Raw genomic sequence first — 27,281 nt, 5'->3', positions numbered from 1 at the left:
TATGGTATTGGCATAAAAATATACATAGATCAATGAAACAAAATGGAGATCCTAGAAATAAATCCACGCTTATATGGTCAATTAAGTTATGACAAAGCAGCCAACACTGTACAATAAGGAAAGAAGTCTCTTCAACAAATTTTATCAGGAAAGTTGGGTAGGCACATGCAAAAGAATAAAAATTGGACCGCTATCTTACACCCTATACAGAAATCAACTCCAAATGGAATACAGACTTGAATGTAAGACCTGAAACAGTAACATTCCTAGAACAAAACATAAGCAAGCTCCTTAACAGATTTGGCAATTATTATTTTTTTTGGGGGGGGGGGGGGGGTTAAGACCAAAAGCAAAGCTAACAAAGCCAAAACAGATAAGTGGGACTACATCAAAGTAAGCTTCTGCACAGCAAAGAAAATCATCAACAAAATAAAAAGGCAAACTAGATAGGATGGGAGGAAGTATTCACAATTCATCTACTATTATATGATAAGAGGTTAATATCCAAAGTATATATTCTGTCCCTTTCATACAACTCAACAGCAAAACACATTAAAAACAATTAATCCAGGCACTAGGAGCTACAGCTGGCATGGACCCTGCAGGGCTGGATGGCGGTGGCGGTGGCGGCAGCCATGGTGAGGACAGACCCCACTCCCAGTGGCCATTCAGGACCTTTACCTGACGGGCCCATCACTCGGGATCCAGCTGCCATTTTGCTCAAGACAGGAAGGCGTCCCAGGACTGCAGGTACTTCAGCGAGGATTCTGCTTCCATGGAGACTGGTGCAGCTATCAGCACCCGCAGCCCCCGGGCCACTTGCAGTGGGGGCCGCCGCCATTCCTAGCCGCTTGTCACCCAGCCAGGACCCCCGCTGGGGCTGACCCGCAGGGGCTCCGAGCCCACCTACTTGCCCACAGTGGCTGTGGGTTAGGGAGGGGCTGAGGCCGAGGCTGAGGCCATCTGGGACACGGAGCCTGGCCTCGAGGGGCTGGCCAGCCGGAATGAGGAGCTTGGTGGCTGACATCACCTGATGGAGATCACGGCTACTCCCAGAAGTCTCGGCCTAAGTCAGACCCTGCCCAGGGGCTCTGGGCCCCACTTCAGAGCACGGACCTTGCGAGCGAGCAAGACAGCCGCGATGTCGTGTGTGGCATCTGCATGGACAAGGTGTGGGACAAGCCGGAGGGCAAGCGGATCTTCGGCATCCTGCCCAACTGCACACAAGCCCACTGCCTGGGCTGCCTGAGCACCTGGCGGATGAGCCGCCAGCACTTCCCGCTGAATGTCATCAAGGCCTGTCCCCAGTGCCGTGTCTATTCCAGCTACATCATCCCCCACAAATTCTGGGTGAGTGAGGGGGGCAGAGAAGGTGCAAATCATCAGGAACTTCAAGGCTCGGACCAGCCAGATCCGATGCTGGTACTTTGCGCAGGGGAATGACCGCTGCCCCTTCAAGTCTGACTGCATTTACCTGCACCAGCTCCCGGACACGGCCCCATCCTCGGCTTCTCCCTGCCCATCCTCGGCTTCTCCCTGGCCCAGATTGCACATAGCCGGCCTCCGGGAGTGAGATGGTGCTGGGCTCCGCAGTGCTGCTGGAGGACAGATGTTCCTGGATTATAACCTGGCCGTGGCCTTCTTGGGGTTAGAACTCCTGCTGGATGGCACCAGTTCTTAACCACAGGCTCCTGCAGCCAGGACCAACGTGTGAGGGGTGGGGTTGAGGGGCAGGGTGAGTTAGGGGGAAGGTCTTTCCCCTTTTGGGGTTTCTAACACGTCTGTGACAAATGTAAAACTTGTATGTTACCTATGACGTTAACGGAGCCCACTAAGTGGGATGGAATTAGCCCCCTCTCCACCTCCATGAACATGAGAAGGGTGGAGGGCTCTGGGTAAAGGGGAGGGTTCTCACTGCCTTACTAGGGACTTGGATTTTAACTTTGCCCTTTTGTAGAAGGATTCTGACAGAAAACCAATAAAATGCACCTAAGCCAAAACAAACAAAAAACAATTAATCCAAAAAATAGGCAGAACTGAAGACGTTTTTCCAATGAAAACATACAAATCGCTAACAGGTACATGAAAATGTGTTCAAAATCACTAATCAGGGAAATGCAAAATCAAAACCACAATGAGCTATAACCTCACACATTTAGGTTGGCTATCATAAAGAAGACAAATGTTGGTGATAATATGGAGAAAAGGGGAACCCTTGTGCACTCTTGGTAAGAATGTAAATTGGTCCAACCACTATGAAAAACAATATGGAGGTCCCTCAAAATATTTAAAATAGAACTACCATATGATCAGCAATTCCACCTCTGGGTATTATCAAAAGAAAATGAGAACAGAATACTGAAGACTCTGCACTCCAATGTTAGCAGATATAATGCAGCATTAATCACAATAGCCAAGATATAGAAACAACCTAAGTGCCTAGTGTCTATAAGGGATGAATGGAGAAAAATATGTGTGGGTGTGTGTAAGAGACTACTATGAACAATTATAGGCCAACAATTGAACATCCTGGATAAATTCCTAGAAACACAGCCATGAGAAGACATGGAAATCCTCGCATATGCAACAACATGGATGATTCGTATGCTAAGTGAATAAATTACAGAGACAAATGCTAAATCTCTATATGTGGAATCTTAAAGAGAACTCATATGAACAGAGACTAAAGTAAGGGTTTACCAGAGGCTGAGTAGTGGGCAAAAAGAGATGTTGGCCAAAAAGCATATACTCCCTGTTAGGGAATGAGTAAGATTGGGAAGTCTATTATGTGTTATAGTAACTATAGTTATAATGCTATGTTGTATAATTGAATATTGATGAGAGCAGGTCTTAAATGTTCTCACCACAAATATTTGATAATTATATGATATGATGCAGGTGTCATTGAATTCCATGGTGGCAAACATTCTGCAGTAGTGTGCCAAATGAACACATTATATACCTTACCTTAAACTCACAATCTTCTGTCAATTTTATCTCAATAAAGCTGGAAGAAAAATAATGTTATCTAAGAGCTGTTGCAAGAGATGTCAAATTCTTGGTGGCAACATGAGTAAATGTTTTGCTTATGCTAATTGTGACAAAAAAAATAGTGCTTAAATTCTTTCAATTACTTTCCAAAATATTCTTCAATAGCCCTGGCTGATGTGGCTCACTTGGTTGGAGTGCACCAAAAGGTCACAGGTTTGATTTCTTGTCAGGGCACATACCCAGGTTGCAGATTTGATCCCTGGTCAGGCACGTAGGGGAGGCAACCAAATTGATGTCTCTCTCTGTCCCCGTCTCTAAAATTAAAAAAACTAAGAAATGAAAAACATATTGTCAAGGATTAAAAATACTTCAAAGATAAATTTCTTAAAGCCTAAAGAATAACACTAAAAAGCCTTATCATTTTGTTGTAGAACTCAAGGGCTAGACAAGTATTAATGGCAAAAACAATTCAGCTTAGCTTGTATTTGTAAAGGAAGATGATCCACTCCAGGATTTTCATGGAAGGACTGACCAGATAAATCCTTCCTGTGTTAGGCTGGATTTGGGTGAAATGCATTTTCTAAAGGCCATTCTGGAAGAGCTTCTAGGGGCTGAGACATTCCCAGTCCTGGGATGTATTCCATAGAAGCAGCTCCAGCACAGCCCAGGCTAGAGGCAGCGATGCTGGTCTAGACACCTGGGTCCTGGCTGCACAACTGGATGGTCACAAGACCTTGGTCAAGTCTCTAACCTCTGTGTCCCACGTTCCCTAATCTATAAAATGCAGGCAGTCACACTTCATATGGCTGATATGAGCATTAAGTGAGTTAATACAGGTACAAGTTTAAAGAATACCTGACACACAGTCAGTAAGTGCTCAGTAACTGTTACCTTTTCTTCTCAGGGTTTGGGTTCATTCTCAAGACAAAGATGTCAGAAATAAAGCCCAGTGTACTATGCTGTTTCTGGCACCTAGAATGAAAAACCTTTGTCTTTATTTTGAGGGACAAATCAGAAGGATGGTGCTGGGGAAGATGGCCTCTGGTTTGACAGGCAATAGCCCAACTCTGGAGAGCAAGGAACACAGAAGAAACGACCAAAATGCAGTCCGGAAATTTGACCAATAACATGATTTTCAAAGAAATATCTAACACAAAAATGAGGAAAAAAACACGTAACAGCTCATTCTAGTGTAATGAAAGGTCTAAGTATGAGAAATTCTGATTATTTTTAATTTTATACACTAGAGTACCAAATTAAATGATGAAAAAGAAACCACCCTGTATTAAACAAACATTTTTTATTGAGAATTGTATTTATTACATTGTGTTACATGAGAAAAAAGCTGGGCAACACAGGTGGTTACCAGAAGTCATCTGGTTCTTCATGAGACAGCCCTGTGAAACTAAATTAGAGAAAGACAAAAATTTTAAAAATTTGTTAAATTCTTGTCAGTTCATTAGGGGACCTTTCTAATGTTCTCATTCCTTTCCTAATCAGTAGCCATATCATAACTTCAAAATGTAAAAGATTCTTTTGGCAGTCAGTAATTTTGATTAATTCAATAGTTTCTTAGAGGCAGACCTCAACATATGAACAATGCTCTTGGGCTAACAAAGTCAGCAATGTGATGAATGATTTGCATAAGAACACAATGTTGGGGAAAGCATACCTTTAATCTTTATCACTAGGGAGCAGCTTGTCCACTTGTGAGTCTTCTCTGACACTCTTTATTGAACTCTGAAAAGAGGAGAAAGAATAATTTTGAAATTAGAGGTTTATTAATGTATTAATTTTATTAAACAACTAGGGGCCCGGTGCACTAAATTCGTGCACCGGGTGTGTGTGTGGGGGTAGTGTCCCTCAGCCCAGCCTGCCCCCTCTCACATACTGGGAGCCCTCAGGCGTTGACCCCCATCACCCTCCAATCGCCGGATCAGCCCCTTGCCCAGGCCTGACGCCTCCGCCAGAGGTGTCAGGCTTGGAGAAGGGACCCCCATCTCCCCCCGATCACTGGCTCTGACCCCCGCCCAGGCCTGAGGCCTCTGGCCCAGGAATCATGCCTGGACAGGGGACCCCCATCTCCCTCTGATCGCTTGCTCCACCCCCCGCCCAAGCCTGACACCTCTGACCCAGGCTTCAGGCCTGGGCAAGGGGACCATCATATCCCCCCAATCCCAGGCTCCGCCCCCCACCCAGGCCTGATGCCTCTGGCCGAGGCGTCCGGCCTGGGCAGCGGGGACTCGCAGCGGCAGCAGCGCCGTGATCCCCCGCTCTGCCCCTGCCCAGGCCTAACACCTCTGGCCGAAGCATTAGGCCTGGGCAGGGGACCCCCAGCTCCCAGTGGTTGCAGGCTCCGCCCCTGCCCAGGCCTAACGCCCCTGGCCTAGCTGTCCGGCCCGGGCAGCGGGGACCCGCAGTGGCAGCGGGGGGCGCCGCCATCGCGCGGGCTCCGCCCCTGCCCCTGCAGGACGCCTCTGGCTGAGGCATCCGGCTCGGGTAGCGGGGACCCGCAGCTGCAGCGGCCCCGCGATCATGGGCTCCGCTTTAGGCACAGGCAAGGGACCCCTAGCTCTCAGGACTGCCAGTTTCGACTGTGCCCAGCTCCCATCGCTGGCTCCACCCCTACTTCCTGCTATCACTGGCCAGGGTGGCAAAGGCGCCTGATTCTCCGATCATGGCTGGGGGGCAGGCCAAAGGTGGCCCCAGGGCCGCCTTTGAACTGCCCCCCACCTCTTAGCTCCCCCCTGGGTTTCCCATCACTGTCAGTGGCAGGGAGCTTCTTCCTGCTTTCCCTTTCGCCTCCCTGCATGTGCCTACATATGCAAATTAGCCGCCATCTTGTTGGCAGTTAACTGCCATCTCAGTTGGCAGTTAATTTGCATATAGCCCTGATTACCCAATGAAAAGGGTAGTGCCGTACGCCAATTACCATTTTTCTCTTTTATTAGTGTAGATTTTGATTTCTCTGAAACTCTTAAAAAAATGATTTTGAAAATATCAGAAGATCACAGACATTCCAGAAAACTGGGATCTTAACCCAGCCAAAGGAATGACATTTCAATTTTTCAATTTTATTTATTATTTTGTTAGCTTTTGTTTTTCTTTTTTGTCGTCCCCCCCCCTTTTTTTTGTTTGTTGCTTTTATTCTTTCTTCTTTCTTTGTTCTTCTTTTTTTGTTGTTTGTTCCTTTATTTCCTACTTCTGTACACATTATTTTTTCAACCACGTGAGCAAAAGACATGTGAGCGGTGCACTCTTGTCCAGGGAGCATTAGCCCCGTGAGCAGCCTGCGTTGAGCCAAAGAGAGGCAGCCTCATGTGGCCTGCCCCTATCCAAGGAGCAGCAGCTGTGTGAGCAGCCCACTTCCCCGTCCGAAGAGCAGCAACCACATGAGCAGTCTGACCTGTCCGAGGAGCAGCAGCTGAACAAGCATCTTGCCCTTGTCCAAGCAGCAGCAGCCGCACAAGCAGCCTGCCCAATCCAAGGAACAGCAGCTGTGTGCCCATCCGAGGAGCAGCAGTTCTGCAAGTGGCCTGGCCCCATTCGAGGAGCAGCGGCAGCCGAACCCGGTCCAAGAAACAGCAACCACATGAGCAGACCGGCCACATCTGGTGAGTGGCAGCTCTACACAGCATGCACCGGAGGAGCAGAGCCACAACAGCCTGCACCTGTCTGATGAGCAGCAGCCGATACTAGGAGCAGTAGCCCCACAAGCAGCCCACCACAGAGGAACAACAGCAGCATGCAGCCAGCCCCCAATCAAGGTTCAGCGGCCACGTGAGCAGTCCGCCCCAGGTCAAGGAGTAGCAGCTGCGTGCGTAGCCAGCCCCAACCAAGGAACAGCAGCTTCGTGATCAGCACATCCTCTGTCTCAGGAACAGATTCTGTGTGTGAAGCCTCCCCCCACCAGCCAGAGGAGCCACCACAACTGTGAACAGCACCCACCAGAGGAGCTGCTGCCAACTGAGGAGCAGCTGCTACAATAACCGCCAGAGGAGCAACCACAGCCCGAGGAGCCACTGCCACCCAAGGAGCAGTCGCTGAATGACTCAACATCTAGATATGTCGGTGAGATCAAACATGGGTACACAAAGAAACCCCCGAAAGAAAGAGAAGGAGGACTCGCCAGAAAAGCAGCTAAGTGAAACCGAGGCATGCATGACAGAAAAAGAATTCAGATTAAGGGTCCTAGAGTGCATAAACCGGATGAAGGAAAAACTCAACAACTTATGCAAGAAGCAAGAAGAAACAGATAAAAAAAAATCAATAAATTATGTAAGAACCAAGAAGAAATAAAGAGTGATATAGCTGCAATAAAAAACACCATTGAAAGTTTCAACAGTAGACTAGGAGAAGCGGAGGACCAAATTAGCGAATTAGAAGACAGGGAAGCAAAACTCCCAAACTGAATTGCAATTGGCGAAAAAAAATTAAAAGACAGGAGGAGAGCCTAAGGGAGCTATGGAACAACATGAAACGAAACAACATGTGAATAATAGGGGTGCCAGAACAACAGAAAGAGGAACAAGACTTAGAAAACCTATTTGAAGAACTAATATCAGAAAACTTCCCTGAGGTGGGGAAGAAAAAAGAGTCACACAAGCACAGAGAGTTCCAAACAAGGTGACCTTAAAAGACCCACATCAACACACATCATAATTACCATGGCAAATGTTCAGGACAAAGAGAGAATCTTAAAGGCTGCAAGAGAGAGACGGAAAATTACATACAAGGGATCTCCCATTAGATTATCATATGATTTCTCAACTAAACACATCAGGCCAGAAAAGAATGGACGGAAATTTACACAGTGATGCAAAGCAAAGCAATGAATCCAAGAATACACTATCCAGCAAGACTATCATTCAAAATTGAAGGGGAAATAAGAAGCTTCACAGACAAAATAAGGCTAAGGGAGTTTATCAATACCAAGCCAGCAATGCAAGAAATGCTAAAGGGATCAGTGTAAAAAGAAGAAATAAAAAGCTCAGAAAGAAAACACACAGAAAAAATAGAAATGGCTACAAACAAGTACCTTTCAATAATAACTTCAAAGGTAAATGGACTAAATGCTCCAACCAAAAGACATCGAGTGGCTGAATGGATAAAAAAAACAACAAAACAAACAAACAAAAAAAAACCATGACCCATACATTTGCTGTCCACAAGAGACTGACCTCAGAATCAGGGACTCACACAGACTGAAAGTGAAGGGATGGAAAAATATCTTTCAGGCAACTGGAAATGAAAATATAGCTGGGGTAGCAATACTTATATCTGACAAAATAGACCTCAAAGTGAAGGCCATAATAAGAGATAAGGGAGGCCACTTCATAATACTAAAGGATTGAATATACAGAGGATTTAACCCTGAAAAACATATATGCACTCAATACAGAAGCACCCAAATACATAAAAAAAAAACTCCTGGAAGATATCAAGGGAGAGACTGACAACAATACAATCATAGTAGGGGACTTTAATACACCACTGACATCACTGGATAAATCCTCTAGACAAAAAAAAAAAAAAAAAAATGGTAAAGAAACAGCAATCCTAAATGACTCACTAGATCAGATGGACTTAATTGACATCTTCAGAACATTTCACCCCAAAGCCACGGAATATACGTTCTTCTCAAGTGCTCATCGGACATATTCAAAAACAGACCACATACTGGGTCACAAACAAAGTCTCCCCAAATTCAAGAAGATTGAAATCATACCAAGCATTTCCTCAGACCACAAGGGCATAATACTAGAAATAAACTAGAATAAAAACAACTCAACATTTTCAAACACTTAGAAATAAAAACACTTAGGAGCTGAATAGCATGTTATTAAATATTGATTGGGTTACCAATGAGATCAAAGAAGAAATTAAAAACATCCTGGAAACTACTGACAATGAAAACACAACAATCCAAAACCTATGGCACACAATGAAAGCAGTCCTGAGAGGGAACTTTATAGCTCTACAGGTCTATCTCAACAAACAAGAAAAAATGGTAGTAAATCATTTAAAACTACCTCTCAAAGAATAAGAAAGAGAGCAACAAGGAAAGCCCAGAAGGAGCAAAAGGAAGAAGATAATAAAGATTAGAGCAGAAATACATGACATAGAGACAAAAAAAACAATACAGAAAATCAATGAAACCAAGAGCTTGTTCTTTGAAAGGATAAACAAGATTGTTGAACCTCTAGTCAGGCTCACCAAGAAATAAAGAGAGAGGACCCAAATAAACAAAATCAGAAATGATAATGGCGAAATAACAACAGACCCCAGAGAAATACAAATGATTGTTAAAAAATACTATGGACAACTCCACTCCAACAAACTAGACAACCTGGAGGAAAAGGACATATTCCTAGAAACATACAACATTCCAAAACTCAATCAGGAAGAATCTAAAAATCTCAAAAGGCCAATAACTATGGAAGAAATTGAAGAGTCATCAAAAAGCTTCCAGCAAACAAGAGCCCAGGACCACACGGCTTCACAGGGGAGTTTTACCAAACATTCAAGGAAGAACTAAAACCTATCCTCCTCAGACTACTACAAAAAATTAAAGAGGAAGGAACACTTCCAAGCTCATTTTATGAAGCCAGCATCACCCTAATTCCAAAACCAGGTAAAGACAACACAATGAAAGAGAATTACAGGCCAATATCCCTCATGAACATAGATGCCAAAATCCTCAACAAAATCTTGGCAAATCAGATCCAGCAGTACATAAGAGAGATCATACACCATGAACAAGTAGGATTTATCCCAGGGATGCAAGGATGGTACAATATCCGCAAATCAATAAACATGATATACCACATAAAGAAATTGAAAGAAAAAAAACACACAGTCATATCAACTGATACAGAAAAAGCATTTGACAAAATTCAACACCCATTTTTGATAAAACCTCTCAGCAAGGTAGGAATAGAAGGATCATACCTCAACATAATAGAAGCCATATATGACAAACCCACAGCCAACAGCATACTCAATGGGCAAAAACTAAAACCATTTCCCCTAAGAACAGGAACAAGACCGGGATGCCCACTCTCACCACTCCTGTTTGACAGTGTACTGGAAGTATTAGCCACTGCAATTAGACAAGAAGAAGAAGAAATAAAAGGCATCCAAATTGGAAAAGAAGAAGTAAAACTGTCTTTATTTGCAGATGATATGATATTATACATAAAAAAACCTAAATACTCCATCAAAAAACTATTAGACTTAATAAATGAATCTGGCAATGTAGCAGGATACAAAATTACTGCCAAGAAGTCTATGGCATTTCTATGCACCAATAGTGAACTTACCGAAAGAGAGACTTAAAAAGCAATCCCATTTACCATCGCACCAAAAAATACTAAGCTACCTAGAAATAAACTTAACTAAAGAGGTAAAAGACCTCTATTCAGAAAATATTCATGTTCTTGGATTGGTAGAATCAACATCATTAAAATGTCCATAATACCCAAAGAAATGTATAAATTCAAGGCACTTTCCATTAAAATACCAATGGCATATTTCACAGACCTAGAACGAACTCTCAAAAAATTCATCTGGAATAAAAAAAGACCCCAAATAGCTGCAGCGATCCTGAGAAAGAACAATGTAGGTGGGATCTCAATACCAGGTATCAAGTTGTATTACAAAGCCACTGTTCTCAAAACTGCCTGGTACTGGCACAAGAACAGACATATAGATCAATGGAATAGAACAGACAGCCCAGAAACGGGCCCGAACCAATATTCTCAATTAATATTTGACAAAGGAGGCAAGAACATACAATGGAGTCCAGATAGTCCCTTCAATAAATGGTGTTGGGACAATTGGACAGATACATGCAAGAAAATGAAACTAGACCGCCAACTTACACCACACACAAAAATAAAGTCAACATGGATAAAGGACTTAAATATACGACCAGAAACCATTAGAATATTAGAAGAATCCAAAGGCAACAAAATCTCAGACATATGCCAAAGCAATTTCTTCACCGATACAGTTCCTATGGCATTGGAAACTAAACAGAAAATAAACAAATGGGACTACATCAAAATAAAAAGCTTCTGCACAGCAAAGAAACTATCAACAAAACAACAAGAAAACCCACTGCATGGGAGAACATATTTGCCAATGTTATCACCGATAAGTTTTTAATCTCCAACTAGGGAACTCATACAACTTAATAAAAGGGAGATAATCCAATCAAAAAATTGGCAAATGACCTAAATAGACACCTTTCAAAAGAGGACATTCAGAAAGCCAAGAGACATATGAAAACATGCTCAAAGTCACTGAAATCATCCGAGTGATGCCAATCAAAACAACAATGAGGTACCACCTCACACCTGTCAGAATGGCTATCATCAACAAATCCACAAAACACAAGTGCTGGAGTGGATGTGGAGAAAAAGGAACACTCGTGCACTGCTGGTGAGAATGCAGACTGGGGCAGCCACTATGGAAGACAGTATGGAGTTTCTCAAAAAACTACAAATGGAACTCCCATTTGACCCTGTGATCCCACTTCCAGGAATATATCCCAAGAAACCAGAAACACCAATCAGAAAGGATATATGCACTCCTATGTTCATAGCAGCACAATTCACCATAGGTAAGATCTGGAAACAGCCTAAGTGCCCATCAGTAGATGAATGGGTTAAAAAACTGTGGTACATCTACACGATGGAATACTATGCTGCTGTAAAAAAGAAGGAACTCTTACCATTTGCAACAGAATGGATGGAACTGGAGAGCATTATGCTAAGTGAAATAAGCCGGTCAATGAAGGAAAAATACCACATGATCTCACTCATTTATGGATAATAAAGACCATTATAAACGTATGATCAAAAATAGATACAGAGGCAGAGCTGCCTCAAACAAACTGTCAAACTACAGCGGGAAAGCCGGGGAGGGCTGGGTGGCTGGAGAGGGGTGACAAGAGATCAGCTGAAGGATTTGTATGCATGCATATAAGCATAACCAATGGACATAAGACACTGGGGGTAAGTGAGGCCAGGGGATTGTCAAGGGCGGGAAAAAAAGGAGACATATGTAATACTCTTTATAATACTTTAAGCAATAAAACAATAAAAAATACTAAAATAAAAAATAAAATAAAATAAAATATCAGAGAGGAATGGAGAGGGAGAGATAGAAACATCAACAATGAGAATCATTGATTGGCTGCCTCCTGTACGTCCCTCACTGGGGATCGAGCCAGCAACCTGGGTTATGTGTCCAGACCAGGAATCAAACTGTGACCTTCTGACTCATAGGTCAACACTCAATCACTGACCATGCTGGTTGGGCTGAAAACTTTTTGAAATATACAGTAGGTCCTCGGGTTATATCGCGACATAATGCGATTTTCCCCGTTAAGTCGGAACCCACCTATAGAATCACCTACATCACTCACATGGAGCACATACACAGCAGTAATGAAGTGAAAGAGTAAAAAAAAAAAAAATAAAGCAAGATAGCAATTCCTGACCTTTACTTGTGGCAGATAATAAAAAACAAAGCACATATGTACATATGTCGAAATGACGGGACTTTTTTTTATTAACACTGTAAATGGGAGATAGTGATGTAACCGCAAAACAACATACATCGAGTTCAACGTAACCCGAGGACTGCCTGAATATAATTTGAGTCCAAAACGTTGACTTTTAGATGTGAAATTTACCAAGCACTCTAACTGTCCTGTGCGCATTCTCAATAGCCATAGTATTCTAGACTTATGTAATATATTAGAGGCCCAGTGCATGAAATTCGTGCACTCAGGGGGTCCCTCAGCCCGGCCAGAACCCTCTCACATTCTGGGAGCCCTCGGGGGATGTCCCACTGATCGCTTCGCGATGCTACAGAGGTGGGAGAGGCTCCCACCACCACCGCTGCGCTCGCCAGCCATGAGCCCTATGGGAGCGCACTGATCACCAGGATGCAGCTTCTGTATTGAGCATCTGTCCCTGGTGGTCAGTGCCCATCATAATGACTGGTCATTCTGCGGTTCAACCATTTGCATATTAGGATTTTATTATATAGAATTCATGTCTCAGATAGTACCAATCCATTTGTTTTTCATTGATAGCACTTTCATTCTTGTTCTGAAAATAATGAGATAGCTCCAATTTTACAAACCTTACCAATCAAGATCTGTTCACTCTTTGGCCCAAGCAAAGGAGATAACATTTTGTCAGAAGTGTAATATACATACGACTTGAGGCTCCATTTGAATTTTGGATTTCCTCTGCTGTTACCTTTTGTCTCCAACTCCTGTCCCAAGGTTTTCTAACAAACCACAGAAGCCCTCACATCCTCACATACAGACCACTGGTCCATAGCATCAGTACCTTATCCACCTTCTTCAGGTCTTGGTCCTTTTGGGTGATATGCATGTATTTCTTTAAAGCATATTCACCACAAACAGATTTGTCTTTCATTTCCTGAGCACTCACTTCTAATTCTTTCTCCATTTCCGTCTTGAAAGACTCTTCAATAATCTGCTGTAAATAGATGACCAGCAAAATAGGAGATACACATATACATTTTAAAAACACATAGTACTATAACTCTGTTTCTTTATGTGACATGTGCATGACAGAAAACTGTTTCATTCGTTGCTACTATCAAAGAGGCACAAATATATCATGTAATGAAGAACAGGAATTACTGTGCCTAAAGTGTCTGTGTTCCAGATCAAATGAGCCAGGAATTCAAGGAACATGATACAGAAGATTAATCTACGTAAGGTCCAGCAGGCATGAGAAGTAGCAGGGTAATCCATCTGCCTGGGACCAGAATCAGGACATAGAAAGTCAAAGACAATGAGGAGGGAGGAGGGCAGGGCAGCCTGAGGAAGCCACCAGATTGGCAGCCACCTCCCCCAGTTTCTTCTGGTCCTAGCCAGCTGACCTTGAAACCCCTTACACAGGGAAGTTCTACAGCAAAGCAGAGTCCATCTCCTTTCCGAGTGTGTTTTCAGGAACATGAGAATGCATGCTCACAGACTTGCAAAGCTCCCTTTTCCTATGAGACTCCTATTATGCCCATGTACAGCCCTTTTCAGTGGGCTTAAGCACAGGAGAGGATTGGGATGCCTGCAGCAAGCTTTTTAAAAGTTACCTACTAGCATGGAGAACTGAGCTATGCTTATTATACCTTTTCTCGATCCAGTTTTTCTAGTTTTCTCCGTTCTCTTTCCAAAGCTTTCTGTTCATTCTGCCTTCTTTCTTCTCTCAGCTTCTGTTCTTTCAGCAGGTTCCATATTCTTGCTTCTTCACTCTCTTCTCTAACTTCTTTCTCATCTGCACCTAAAGAGACAGAAAATAAAGAGCAGAGGCCCAGGGAGACTGCTCGACTCTCAGTTGATTGTGTTGGCCTGCTGATCCATCTTCATGGTCTCGCAGCCTCCAGCCCCACACCTGGCACAGCATCTGCCTTTTACTTTACTTAGATGAAAACAAGTCACCCTTGCCATGAACAACTTCAACTGTCCTCCTGCCACAACACATTTCCTTATCTTCCTCACCCCTTCTTCTGTACTCTGCCCTTCGCCAGCCTTGCATTTCTGCCTCTATCCTCAGTTGTAACTCTCTATTTAGGATTCTAACTTAAACATTAGTCTGTATTTATACAGCAGTTGTATAACTCTTCCCCTAATTCCCACAAAAGCAATCGAGCCTCTCCCGCCCAGAACAGTACAAAATTAGTACAAAACCAGCACCCCGCCCCTGAACCCCCCTAGTCATCTTACCAACATTTCCCACTTGCCCTGGGCCGATCCCTTCCTGGAGTTTTAGCTATTACCTCTGCCCTGATCATTCTCACATCTTTTTCTCTAGCACAGATCTCTCCCCGAGTCTCATCCGCATTTCTGGCCAGTTCCCTACCATCAACACTTGGAAATCCCACAGCATCAGCTTCAGACCTGAAGTTATCATTCCTGTCCCTTTTTATCATGCCTTTCTACACTACATTCACTCATCCACCAGGGCTTACAGGCTCTAACTCCCCCAGATACTGCAATAAGACTACCTCTCACCTTTTACCTGGACAGCTGAGCTGAAATAACCTAATCAATGTGCTCACCCTGACATCAGTCTCTCTGCCTTCAAGCAACCACCATCAGCAGCACCCTTCATTTCCTGAAAATAAGACCTGGATTTCTGTTGCTGTCTCTGCTCTGGTGGTGTCCACACCTTCTTTCCGGACTGACCTGAAATAGTACACTACTTCTGCACTGGGAACACTGCACCTCCAGCAGCAGACTCATGCTACCTGGGTATATTTGTGCCTCCCTTGCTCTGTGCTTTGCTTTCAATCTCTCCCTAACCTAATACTCACTTCCTCCCACCTCTCCCACACAACCCCACCACTGAGCAAGCGCCCAGGACCCTGAAAAAAGAGATAAACGAACAGAAGAATATACCATGTTCATGGACTGGTAGAATTAATATCATTAAAATGTGCCTACTATCCAAAGCAATCCTTAGATTCAATGCAATCACTATTAAAATGCCAAGTGCATATTTCACAGATCTAGAAATATGCAAAAAATTTATATTTGCATATAAATTTGAATGTTCTGAACATTCAAATGAGATACAGAACACTGAAAAAGACCCCAAAATAGCCACAACATTCGTTTTTGTTTTTGTTTTTGTTTTTGTTTTTGTTTTTTGTTTTTCGGTATAGCAAAGGCGGAGATTTGTTAAAGAACAAGTACAGACTCCAAAGTAGGGAGGGGGAAAGAGTACCACAGAACAGACTCCCACATAGGGAGGGGGGTAGGGTCCCCTAGCCTCAACATTCTTGAGAAACAGGAACAAATGAGACTACATTGAACTAAAAAAACTTCTGCAAAGCAAAAAAAAATCAGCATCAAAATGAAAAGGGAATCCACTGTATTGGAGCACATATTTGCCAATAATACATATGGTAAGGGGTTAATTTCCAAAACACATAAAGTACTCCTATAATCCACCAAAAGAAAAACAACCCCATTAAATGTGGACAGAAAATCTAAATAGATACTTCTCCAAAGACAACATACAAATGGCAAGAGACATGAAGATAGGCTCAATGTCACTAATTATTAGAGAGATGCAAATTAAAATGACAATGAGGTGCCACTGCAAACCAGCCAGAATAGCAACCATTAATAAGTCATACAATAAGTGCTGGTGAGGTTGTGGATAAGAAGGAACCTTAGCACACTTCTGGCTAAGGAATACAAGATACAGCCACTAAGAAAAACAGTATTCCTAAAGTGACACCTCTCCACCACCACATTTACACAGTATTTTGTACCTGCCTTCTCACAACCACATGAATCTGTTTGTTCTACATCTATTGTTCCAGGCTTTATTTGTCTATTCCCTGTAGCTCAAAGCAAAAGTCCTCACCTGTCACAGGTTTAACTCAATGTCAATCCCACAGATGGCTATGCTTGCCTTTCTCCTCTGGCTCTGGAAGAGCCTAAACTTTTGTAGGCTACACTTTCCCCCCAGCAATGCTAAGAGACAAATTCATAGGTTCACCAAAGGATTTTGAAGGTTTTTGCTAACAGGACAGAAACAACACAGTCATTTCGGACTCATACTCCTGGTCATGAAATTCAAATACCAGAGGAGGCAGTTGATCATTTTCACAGGCAGAAATGCAATCTTCTTCTTGCTTGCAGACCTAAATGCCATCACTTTATCACATGGAATAGCAATCTCAAAATAGAAATGCTGTTTGGTTGCTGACTTTAAACAATAAAGAAGAAAAAAGGACTATATCTTTGCTGTGCATTGCATAACAACATTTCGTTCAACAGACCACATATATGACAGTGGTCCCATCTTCTCTCTATATAAAAGTCCAAGCAACGGTTAAGACTGGCCGGTAGCTATGATGTGCACTGACCACCAGAGGGCAGATGCTCAAGGCAGAATCTGCTCCCTGGTGGTCAGTGTGCTCCCATAGCCAAGCTCCCATGACCAGACAACTTCCCATGGTTGCTCCCGCGACCCCACCCCTGCCAGTAGGCCCCGATCAGGAGTGGACAAGATGGCCCTGTTCACCAGCCAGGCCAAGGGACCCCCCAAAATCATGCACCAGGCCTCTGGTAAGATTATAATGGAGCTGAAAAATCACTACTGTCTAAGTGGTGTGGCTATCACCACATGGTAATGTAATACAATGCATTACTCCCGTGTCTATGGAGATGCTAATGTAAACCAACCCACTGTGCTGCCAGTCATATAAAAGTACAGCACATACAACTACGTCTAGTACCTAATACTTAATAAATATAATAAAGGACCATGTCACTGGTTTATGTATTTACTACACTACCCTTTTAATCACTGTTTTATAGTGGTTTTTTTTTTTTTTTTCTAATGATAAAGAAAAGTGTGCTGTGAAACAGCATCCCATGTTATATGGGCAGCAACTTCATATACCTCATGTTTATTACATCTCTCGATGGCGTCATTTTCTCCTGTGCTTGATTTAATCTTGTTTTGTACAGTAACATGCTGTATGTGCTTGTACCGGAGGGGCAATAGGCTACCTGGATGTACAGGAGGCTGTACCACCTAGATTTACAAAAGTGCACTCTGATGTTCACACAACAATGAAATCCCGAAGGACACATTTCTTAGAATATATACCTGCTATTAAAAGGTGCATGACTGTACTTTGTAGCTACCTAATTAGTATTTCCACTGGACATCTCAAAGATATCAAGTTTTGGATTTTTTCACTTCCCTTTGTATCCAAACGAAGAGGGGAAATGATGATTATAAGAGAATTTTTCAATGATCAATGTAAACATTACTTAAGGATAATTTTAAAAGCCATTGTTATAATTTTCATTCTATCTCTGAGATAGAACACCTATGAACTCAGTTGGTTTCCTTTATTGTATTATTTTTATTTCCTACTCACCCAGGTCTCTGCGAAACAACCTATCACAGCCACTCTTGGGTGGCCACTGCCCCTACTCAGTATCTATCCCATCAGAGGTCTTGGTGATGGCTAGCTGACTGCTGACTTTCCCACTAGAAGCTCCATGAAGAAAGGGCTTGGGTTGTCCCACTGCAGTATGCCCAGCACCCAGCACACAGGAGGTGTTTGTTTTTCTTTTTTCACAATTAAATCAATGAGGTGATATTGGGTGATAGAGTTTTCATATATGAAGTGAAGGTTCTCAATGAAGTCTCGCTGAATGAGTGCTTTACAGGATGGTGTACCCTGGAATCAGTGAGAACAATCCTTTCAAAGTCTTGTTTCCTTTGGCAATTCCTCATCTCCCTGAGTATGCTGACTTGAACCAAGAAACTACTTACAAGAGGTGTTGAACATGATAGTCCCATCCAAACACTGGAAAAACAAGAGGTGGTTTTACTTAAGAAATCTCCTTTCAAGCTTGAGGCTTAAACTCTTTAGTTCAAGGAGAAAAAGATCTGGCTGGAGTATGAGACAAAGCTCTAATCTCCCCCTAGAGCTTTCCTCCCTGATTCCACACAGGGGAGGGAAGTGTGTAAATTAGAGACAGTAAGAAGAAAGAGAAAGTGGGCCAGACAAGTTTGATGACGAGTTTTCCTCCAATGTCATCAGCTCTTCTGAAAACTGAAATATAAAGGTTCTTCTGTCCTTATTTTTTTTTTTAAAGACATGAAGGAAACAAAGAATTATTAACATACTACAATCACATTGAAGATGTATATGGGTATTAACCGCCATTTCAATTTTATACTATGATTTCCCAAAATGGAATGGTTTCTGAAGAACTGTCTTAAGCAAAAAGGTAACTGCTTTGTCAGACTATGGACAAATAAGAAAAATACAATCTTCCAAAACTCAATCAGGAAAAATCAGAAAACCTGAATAAGCCAGTAAGTACTGATGGAATTGAAGCAGTAATTAGATAACTTCCAGCAAACAGAAGTCCTGGTCCAGATGGCTTCATAGGGAAGTTTTATCAAACATTCAAAGAAAAACTAATACCTAATCTCCTCAACTATTCCAAATATCCAAGGGAAAGGAACACTTTCTATGAGGACAGCATTACCCTAATCCCAAATCCAGATAAAGCCACTACAAAGAAAGAGAATTATCCCCGATGAATACAGACCCTAAAATCTTCAACATAATTTTAGCAAATGAGATCCAGCAATACATTAAAAAGACCATACATCATGACCAAATGGCATTTATTCTAGGAATGCAAGGCTGGTACAATATCCACAAATCAATAAATGTGATATATCACATTAACAGACTGCAACACTCAAAAATCACATGATCATTTCAATCAATGCAGAAAAAGCATGACAAAATCCAACACCCTTTTTTGATAAAAACTTTCAGTAAAGTAGAAATAGATCATATCTCAACATATTCAAAAGCCATATATTACAAACCTACAGCCAATATCATACTCAATGGCTAAAAACTAAAACCATTTTCCCTAAGAATAGGAAGACAGGGATGCAACATAACAGGATATAAAATTAACACCCAGTAAACTATGGCATTTTTATATACCAATATTGAACGCTCAGAAAGAGAAATAAAAGAACAATCCCAATTAGCACTGCAACAACAACAAAAAATTGAGACTTATGAATAAACTTAACCAAAGTGGTAAAATACCTATACTCAGAAAACCATAGCACATTGAAAAAAGAGGTAGAAGAAGATATAAACTAGAGGAAGAATATACCATGTTCATAGATTGGCAGAAATAAATACCATCAAAATGTCCATACTACCCAAAGCAATCTTTAGGTTCAATGCATACCTATTAAAATACCAATGGCATATTTCACAGACTTAGAAAAATACTCTAAAAATTATACCAATAAAGACCTCAAAAGCTGCAGCAAGCTTGAGAAAGAGAAAAGTTGGAGGAATAACAATACTAGATATCAAGTTATACTAGAAAGCCACTGTAATCAAAATAGCCTGGTACTGGTACAAGTATCGCATACAGAGCAATGGAACAGGACTAAGAACCCAGAAATTGACCCACACCACTATACTAAACTAGTATTTGACAAAGGAGGCAAGAGCATACAATGGAGCAGAGGCAGTCTCTTCAAGAAATGGTGTTGGGATAATTAGACAGATATATGCAAAAACATGAAATAAGACCAACTTATACCATACACAAAATAAACTCAAAATGGATAAAAGACTTAAATTTAAGTTGGGAAACCATAAAAATCCTAGAAGAAATCACGGGCACCAAAATCTCAGCCATCTTACACAGCAACATGTTTATGGATACAATGCCTAGGGCAAAGGAAACTAAGAAGGAAATAGACAAATGGGGCTACATCAAAATAAAAAGCAGCTGCACAGCAAAAGAAACCATCAAGAAAATAACAAGAGCCCTGACTGGTTTGGCTCAGTGGATAGAGCGTTGACATGTGGACTGAAGGGTCCTAGGTTCGATTCTGGTCAAGGGCATGTACCTTGGTTACAGGCACATCCCCAGTGGGGGGTGTGCAGGAGGCAGCTGATTGGTGTTTCTCTCTCATCGATGTTTCTAACTCTCTATCCCTCTCCCTTCCTCTCTGTAAAAAATCAATAAAAGTATTTTTTTAAAAAGAAAATAACAAGAGAGTCTACTGCATGGGAGAACATATTTGCCAATGATACATCCAATAAGGAGTCAGTTTCCAAAATATATAGAGAACTCATACAATTTAACAAAAACAAGGTAAACAGTCCAATTAAAAAATGGGCAAAGGACATAAATAGACACTTCTCCAAAGAGGACATACAGAAAGCCAAGAGACATATGAAAAAATTCTCAAAGTAACTAATCATCTGGGAAATGCAAATCAAAACAACAATAAGGTACCAGCTCACACCTGTCAGAGTGGCTATCATCAAGAAATCAAATGACAGCTGTTGGCGAGGATGTGGAGAAAAGTACACTGCTGGTGGGAATGCAGACTGGTGTAGCTACTGTGGAAAACAGTATAGTTTCCTCAAAAAATTCAAAATGGAACTCCCATTTGACCCAGTGATCCCACTTCTAGAAATATATTCTAAGAAACCCAATGCACTCATTAGAAAGAATAAATGCACCCCTATGTTCATAGCAGCACAATTTACAGTAGCTGAGATTTGGAATGAGCCTTAAGTGCTCATCAGCAGATGAGTAGATAAAAAAAACTATAGTACACTTACACAATGGAATACTGTGTGGCAGTAAAAAAGAAAGAACCCTTACCATTTGCAACAGCATGGATGGACCTGGAGAACATTATGCTAAGTGAAGTAAGCCAGTCAAAGAAAGATAAGTATCACATGATCTCCCTCATGTGTAGAATCTAATGAACAAAATAAACTGATGAACAAAAATAGACCCAGAGACATAAAAGCATGGAACAGACTGTGAAACCTCAGAGGGAAGTCAGGGGAGGGGAGGTGGGTAGGAAGAGCTCAATCATTGAACTTGTATGCATATATGCATAATGAGTGAACACAAATAATGGGATGGTGAGGGCCTGTGTGTGTGGGGTGGGGGTGGGGGGGCGGGCGTGTGCCAGGAGCAGGCTGGAAGAGGTCAATGGGGGAAAGAAGGGGACTTCTGTAATAGTTTCAACAATAAAGATTTTTTTTTTAAAAAGCCACTGTTGGGGAAGATTAATGAGAAGCAACTCCTTTAATTTTCTCCTCTTTACATGTTCAAATTTATTTCAGAAATGTATTAACAATGGCAATACTCAACTCTAAGACTTTGAATAATTTATGCTTATAAAGGTCCTCCCTCAATAAATGAAATAACTCACTAGGAACAGGCTGGCATTTAGTAGCTATCATACTATCTGTAGTTACAACCAAGGAAAACTTACTTGGGTAATGAGAGGAGATAGGTCTGGCAGGAGGAGCACCCAAGGCAGTTCCCAAGAGAGGCATGTCACCAGCAGGATGGAGGCCATTCACTTCAAACTGTATCGGCATGTCTGCTGCATCTATAATAGGTACAAATGAGTGTCCCAGGAGTCCTTAACAACAGCAAAAGAAGGCAGGGCAGTATGGGGGTAACTTTGGCTGCGCTCAAGTCTCAGCCAAAGCAACCAAGCCAGATCTTTTCCTACAGAATTAATCCTAAGACTTTCAGCATACCACTTGACAATCTATTTGCTTCTCAAAGTGTTATTACACTTAAAAGAATTAGATTTGTTTCCAAAACTAGATTTATAACCCAACAGGAAAGTGACAGAATTCACCTGACTTGCTGATAATTATATGAACTCCATTTAGATAGTAAAGCCTTAACAAAATTGTTAAAAAGTTAGTTGCAAAGAATTTACCAATTTTACTAAGCTCTTTCATTTAACTGTTCAAAGTAGAGTACTTTCAGATTTGACAATGAAGCTCACAATGCAAAACTACAGATTATATACAAATATAAAGATTTCCTAGGCTAGAGAGAACCTTAGAGCTGACTGACTTCTATATCCTAATTTTATACTTAAGCAGTATGCTCCCAGAGAACAATCTAAGGCAGAGCCAGAGCCAGGCCTCCAGTTTTCAGATAAGGAAGCTAATATACTTCCACCTCCATTCATTCACTAAGAATGAGGTTTCTACATCTGATGCAGTCATCAGAATCTGTATAACTTAAATAACTTAGCATCTTCATATTCCATAAAAAGAAAAAAAAATTAAGAATCAGGTATTTTAATCTGAGGCAATCCCAAACTTGGTAAATTAAGTTAAGGGTTCACTTGTGAGCTTAGCTCCAACTTTGAAATTATTGGTTATCTTGAAAATTAAAAAAAAGTAACACTCAAATAGACCCATCAAAATCTGTGATATAAAAAAGGTAATACATCTGTATCCATGTTTTTATCACAAAATACAAATGTTGTAATTTTTAAGGCCTTTGATTTAACAATGGATATATTTCACCAAGACTTAGCTTTCTACATTTTCAACTGTTAAAAACTGGTACTTACATTTAAACTTAACGTTCAAAAGATGATCCAAATTCCTCATTATCCTCAAAAGATAGTTCATCCACATTTGAAAATTCATGTCTGTCTTGAACTTCAGTTTGTCTTTGATAAAGACTGGGTTGAAAGAATAAAATTCATGAGTGTGAAGTTGTAATAAGGTAAAACCAAGAGCACAGGGCTATGAAAAGCCTTTGTGACTCTGGAAAAGGCTCTAGAGCAGTGGTTCTCAACCTTCCTAATGCCGCGACCCTTTAATACAGTTCCTCATGTTGTGGTGACCCCCAACCATAAAATTATTTTCGTTGCTACTTCATAACTGTAATTTTGCTACTGTTGAGAATCGTCATGTAAATATCTGATATGCAGGATGTATTTTCATTGTTACAAATTGAACATAATTAAAGCATAGTGATTAATCACAAAAACAATATGTAATTATATATATGTTTTCCGATGGTCTTAGGCGACCCCTGTGAAAGGGTCATTTGACCCCCAAGGGGTCTCGACCCACAGGTTGAGAACCGCTGCTCTAGAGAATGAACTGTGCTCTGTGAAAATGAAAGCTGTCCTGCACTGGGCACGCTCCATGCAACTGGCATCATTCCAAGTAATCAAGACATTAGCTTGGGCACTCTGCAGAACCACCTTACACTGTGAGGCAGGTATTAATTATATTGCTGACAAGAAATAATGTGGCACTCTCAATGCTTTTATATTTTCAAGAACCACAAAACGTTTTTGAAAAGAACGAATTCTGCACAGCATCAGTATGAGTCAGCTGAAGATGCAAAACTACAAGCCCCATGTGCATCCAAGTGCCCTAACTCCCACATGGGTGTGCTGTTTCTCCTCTTGGCTTTATCATGAGAAAGCAATATAAATAAATGCACATTACACGCATTAGGACCATGATGGACACATGTGGCAGTTTTCAACTCTGTACACTGGGAGTGAATCAAAATATGCAGACAGATGTCCAGCCTGGAGCCCAGAACTAAGGAGTCAGAGTGCCGTCCATATGGATCAAGCACAGACAGGAGTCTCCTATGCGCCTCAATCCCAGCCTGGGTGACCCGCCACCCAACTTCTACATACGCCATTCTACTTCAGCAATCAGACCCTACAACCCACTACCAATTCAGTATTTATCTCAATAGACAAATTAGACTTTTGTTTGGACTAAATGCCCAAATATTTTTTAACTGACTTATTTTTTTTGAAGGACTTTAAAATTAAAATGTGTGAAACTACTTCAAGTTTAAAAATAAACTGAATTTGCTTTTGTAGATTTTGTATGTTGCTTTTTTATTTCTATAAACCAAGTCTATTCATAGAACTATGAAAATGCTTACTGCTACCATAGTGCACTGTGTACACATCAGGTTTAGCAAACAAGGAAAAATTAATTATTTGCTAAAAGGAATTTTCCCCAAATAATTCAGATGATTCTTGAAGATTACACATCATCTTACAATCTGATTCTACACTCCACATGGTCTTGAGCGTCACTTTAAAACAACGCAAAGTCAGGGCCATTCAGCTAACCAGACTTGGCTGGGCCAATCAGAATGTGGAACTTACTTGGCTTTCTGCTCCAGAAGGCTTGAGAGTGAATGGATGGAAAGGCTGTGCCTAGATTCAGTTGCTGAAGGCGGGAGCATTCTTTCAGGACAAGGACTGGGAAAAGCAAAGGACTGGGATTGGTCCAGACCTAAAGGGCAAAAGGTATCAGGACAAGAGTATTACAAATTACACAGTGAAAACAGCAACATGGTTCCTAAGGAGTTTAATTTGAAAAGAAATTCTATTATCCTTGCAAATAGTTGAGTATGACGTATAACTGACCCACATTATTAAGGATTCAGCATTAATAATAAAACTAATCAGCAGTAAGGGAAAAGCCATTGATTACCATTCTCTGAACACGTCTGCATGTCAAGCAAAATGCTGAACTTGCTCTAACCCGTTGCCTCCCACAATGTTATGTCACAGGGGAGAAGTCTCTGGTAAGCAGGCAACCATAGGTGCAGTGAGGATGAAGCTACTCAGGCTAAAGATTTCCCAGGTACAGCAAGCATAGACTTCTCCTCCTTCTTGCTCTCTACAGCTCACTCACTCGTACTCAGATAAAAGGACCATGAAAGTCCTGAAACCCTTTCTGCAGAAGCTTACCTACATGAGTGGAGGCAGACTCTTAGATGCTAGTGGGCTTCTAGCAACAGAATACCGAAGAAAGCTTTTTCTAAGCAATCAATCTCTTGCTCTAGCTCTTTCATTCTTGCCTTGGTGTGATTACAAACTAAAGATCAGAAATGTGGGAGCAAACAACTGTGCTTGTATTTGGATGATTTATGATCCTTGGTGTAACTGTCTCTCCCATCAGCTTTTCCTGTTTGAGATGATTTTTTTTTTCAAGAAATCCCTGCTTGTTTCACCAGTAGGAGACACCATAAATCTGCTGGCAGAATGATGAAACAGAGATGGCTTTGGCTGGGGGCTAAATGAAAATAATGTGACCAATGAGCAGGAAAAAAAATTCAAATATGCTTGATATTTTTTTTTAAATGAAGAGAGATGTATTAATAAGAACAAATATGCACACTAAACAATTTCTGAAGCCAATTCTTATTTATTAGCATTTTTTTGAGAGCTTTATGTACCAGTTATAACTTCACAGACCTTGTTTTTAGGCCTTTTTTTTAGTCCTGATTTAAAGATGTATTTTCCATTGAAGAGTGAAAGGGAAGAGTAGAGGAATAGGGAGAGAGAAGAGAAACACTGATGTGAGAGACACCTCAACTTGGCCTCCCACATGCACCCCCAACCAAAGATGGTGAGAAAACCCACAACTGAGGTATATGTGGTTGACAGAAATGGAACCCACCATCTTTTGGTCTGCAAGCCATCGCTCTAACCACTGAACAAAATTAGCCAGAGCTAGGCCTTCCTTCTTAATGCATGATATTATTTCACAACCCACGATCCACAATCATATTCATAAATTTGGTAACAAAGCCTAAGCAGACCTGAATTCACTGTTGATAAACTTTACCTGAACTGATGCAAATCCATTCATTACCTTTATTTATTCTACCCAGCATGGATAGTCACATATTTGACTGCAAACATGGTTCACTAAAGGATGCTGCCCCAGAACTCCCAGGGCTGTGGCAAAACCACTATAGGGCCCAATCTATCTATGCTAATATAAGTTTATGTGGTTGTTAAGCCCTCACGCCGCAATGCCCTCATGCCCATCACATCCATCATCAGGAGGCTGCGTGCACAGGTGGGCGCAGACTTGATGCTGTGTGCACGGAGGTGGGGCCTGGCAGCTAGCTCCACATGGCGTGGCCTGGGGTGCCGCAGTCTTTTTGCATCAAGGGTTCAGGAATTTGGAGAAGGGTCTGACACATAAATGGATACACTGGACAAGAAGTATAAATTTGGAAGGGATGGGGGAAAGCCAGGCGGAAACCAGCTCTCTAGTGGAGTGGCTTGCCGAATTTCTGGACCCATGGCTTTTTATTTACACATTTTGCCCTTTAGCAAAATAAACACACATATCAAAGGTCAGGTTTGATAAACAGGAAAAAATTATCAGGTTAGAGGAACTGCTTTTGGCCTTTCCTCTAGCAGCAGGTAATAATTTGCAGATTTTCAGCCCTGCTGAATATCGAAGCCCATCAGCCTTCTGGTGAACTTCTCGCATTTATTATGACCTGCTGGTCTTAGCTTCTAGCACTGGGGGTCCCGAGGCTTTACATGCCTGCAGGCAGGGACCCTACTCCAGCCTACCTCTTTGGGGCAATTCATCCAGGAGCCTACATCTTTGGGGCGATCTATCGTGGGGCTCCAGAACTGAGAGGGCACAGGCCAGGCTGGGGGGCCCCTTCCGCCTGACTGCAGGAATTTTGTGCACCAGGCCTCTAGTCGATAATAAAAGCATAATGTGCTAATTAGACCGGACAGCCGAATGACCTTCCAGACATCCTTCTGGACAACCTTCCAGACAAAGCCACAGCTGCGAGGTCTGAGGCGAGCCACCGAAGGTGAGTGCACAAATTTCATGCATCAGGCCTCTAGTTTTCAGATAAGGGTATGAGGACCTGCAGCCACAACAAGACTAACAACTCTGCTCCTCCCACATTACACCTGGGGAGCTAAGGCTAGGTCATACAGGTAGGGAGGTGTACAGATGCTGGGACTCCCTAAGCAAAACCTGAACATGCATAGCCAGTCTTGTGGCCGCTACTCTCCAGCAATGCCTCCAGGGCAATGTATGTGTTTGAAAAGGTT

General features: G+C 41.9%; 1 protein-coding gene across 1 annotated transcript in view; it reads right to left on the bottom strand.

Annotated features, from left to right (window-relative positions):
- Window positions 1-4,665: 4,665 nt before the first annotated feature.
- Window positions 4,666-27,281, bottom strand: part of LOC308512401 (centriole and centriolar satellite protein OFD1-like) — a gene marked incomplete at both ends in the record, with an annotated part of 60,829 nt that continues 38,213 nt past the window's right edge. Inside the window, 7 exon segments of the mRNA XM_081082165.1 lie at window positions 4,666-4,731; window positions 13,362-13,514; window positions 14,170-14,321; window positions 21,873-21,986; window positions 22,983-22,995; window positions 22,997-23,096; window positions 24,564-24,688. Of these exon segments, the coding sequence (XP_080938291.1) occupies window positions 4,666-4,731; window positions 13,362-13,514; window positions 14,170-14,321; window positions 21,873-21,986; window positions 22,983-22,995; window positions 22,997-23,096; window positions 24,564-24,688 (723 nt within the window).

This window comes from Myotis nattereri (genome assembly GCF_964212035.1).
Source record: "Myotis nattereri genome assembly, chromosome: Y".
NCBI lineage: Eukaryota > Metazoa > Chordata > Mammalia > Chiroptera > Vespertilionidae > Myotis > Myotis nattereri.
The sequence above is the reverse complement of the archived record's forward strand: the minus strand, read 5'-3'. Positions and strand labels throughout refer to the sequence as shown.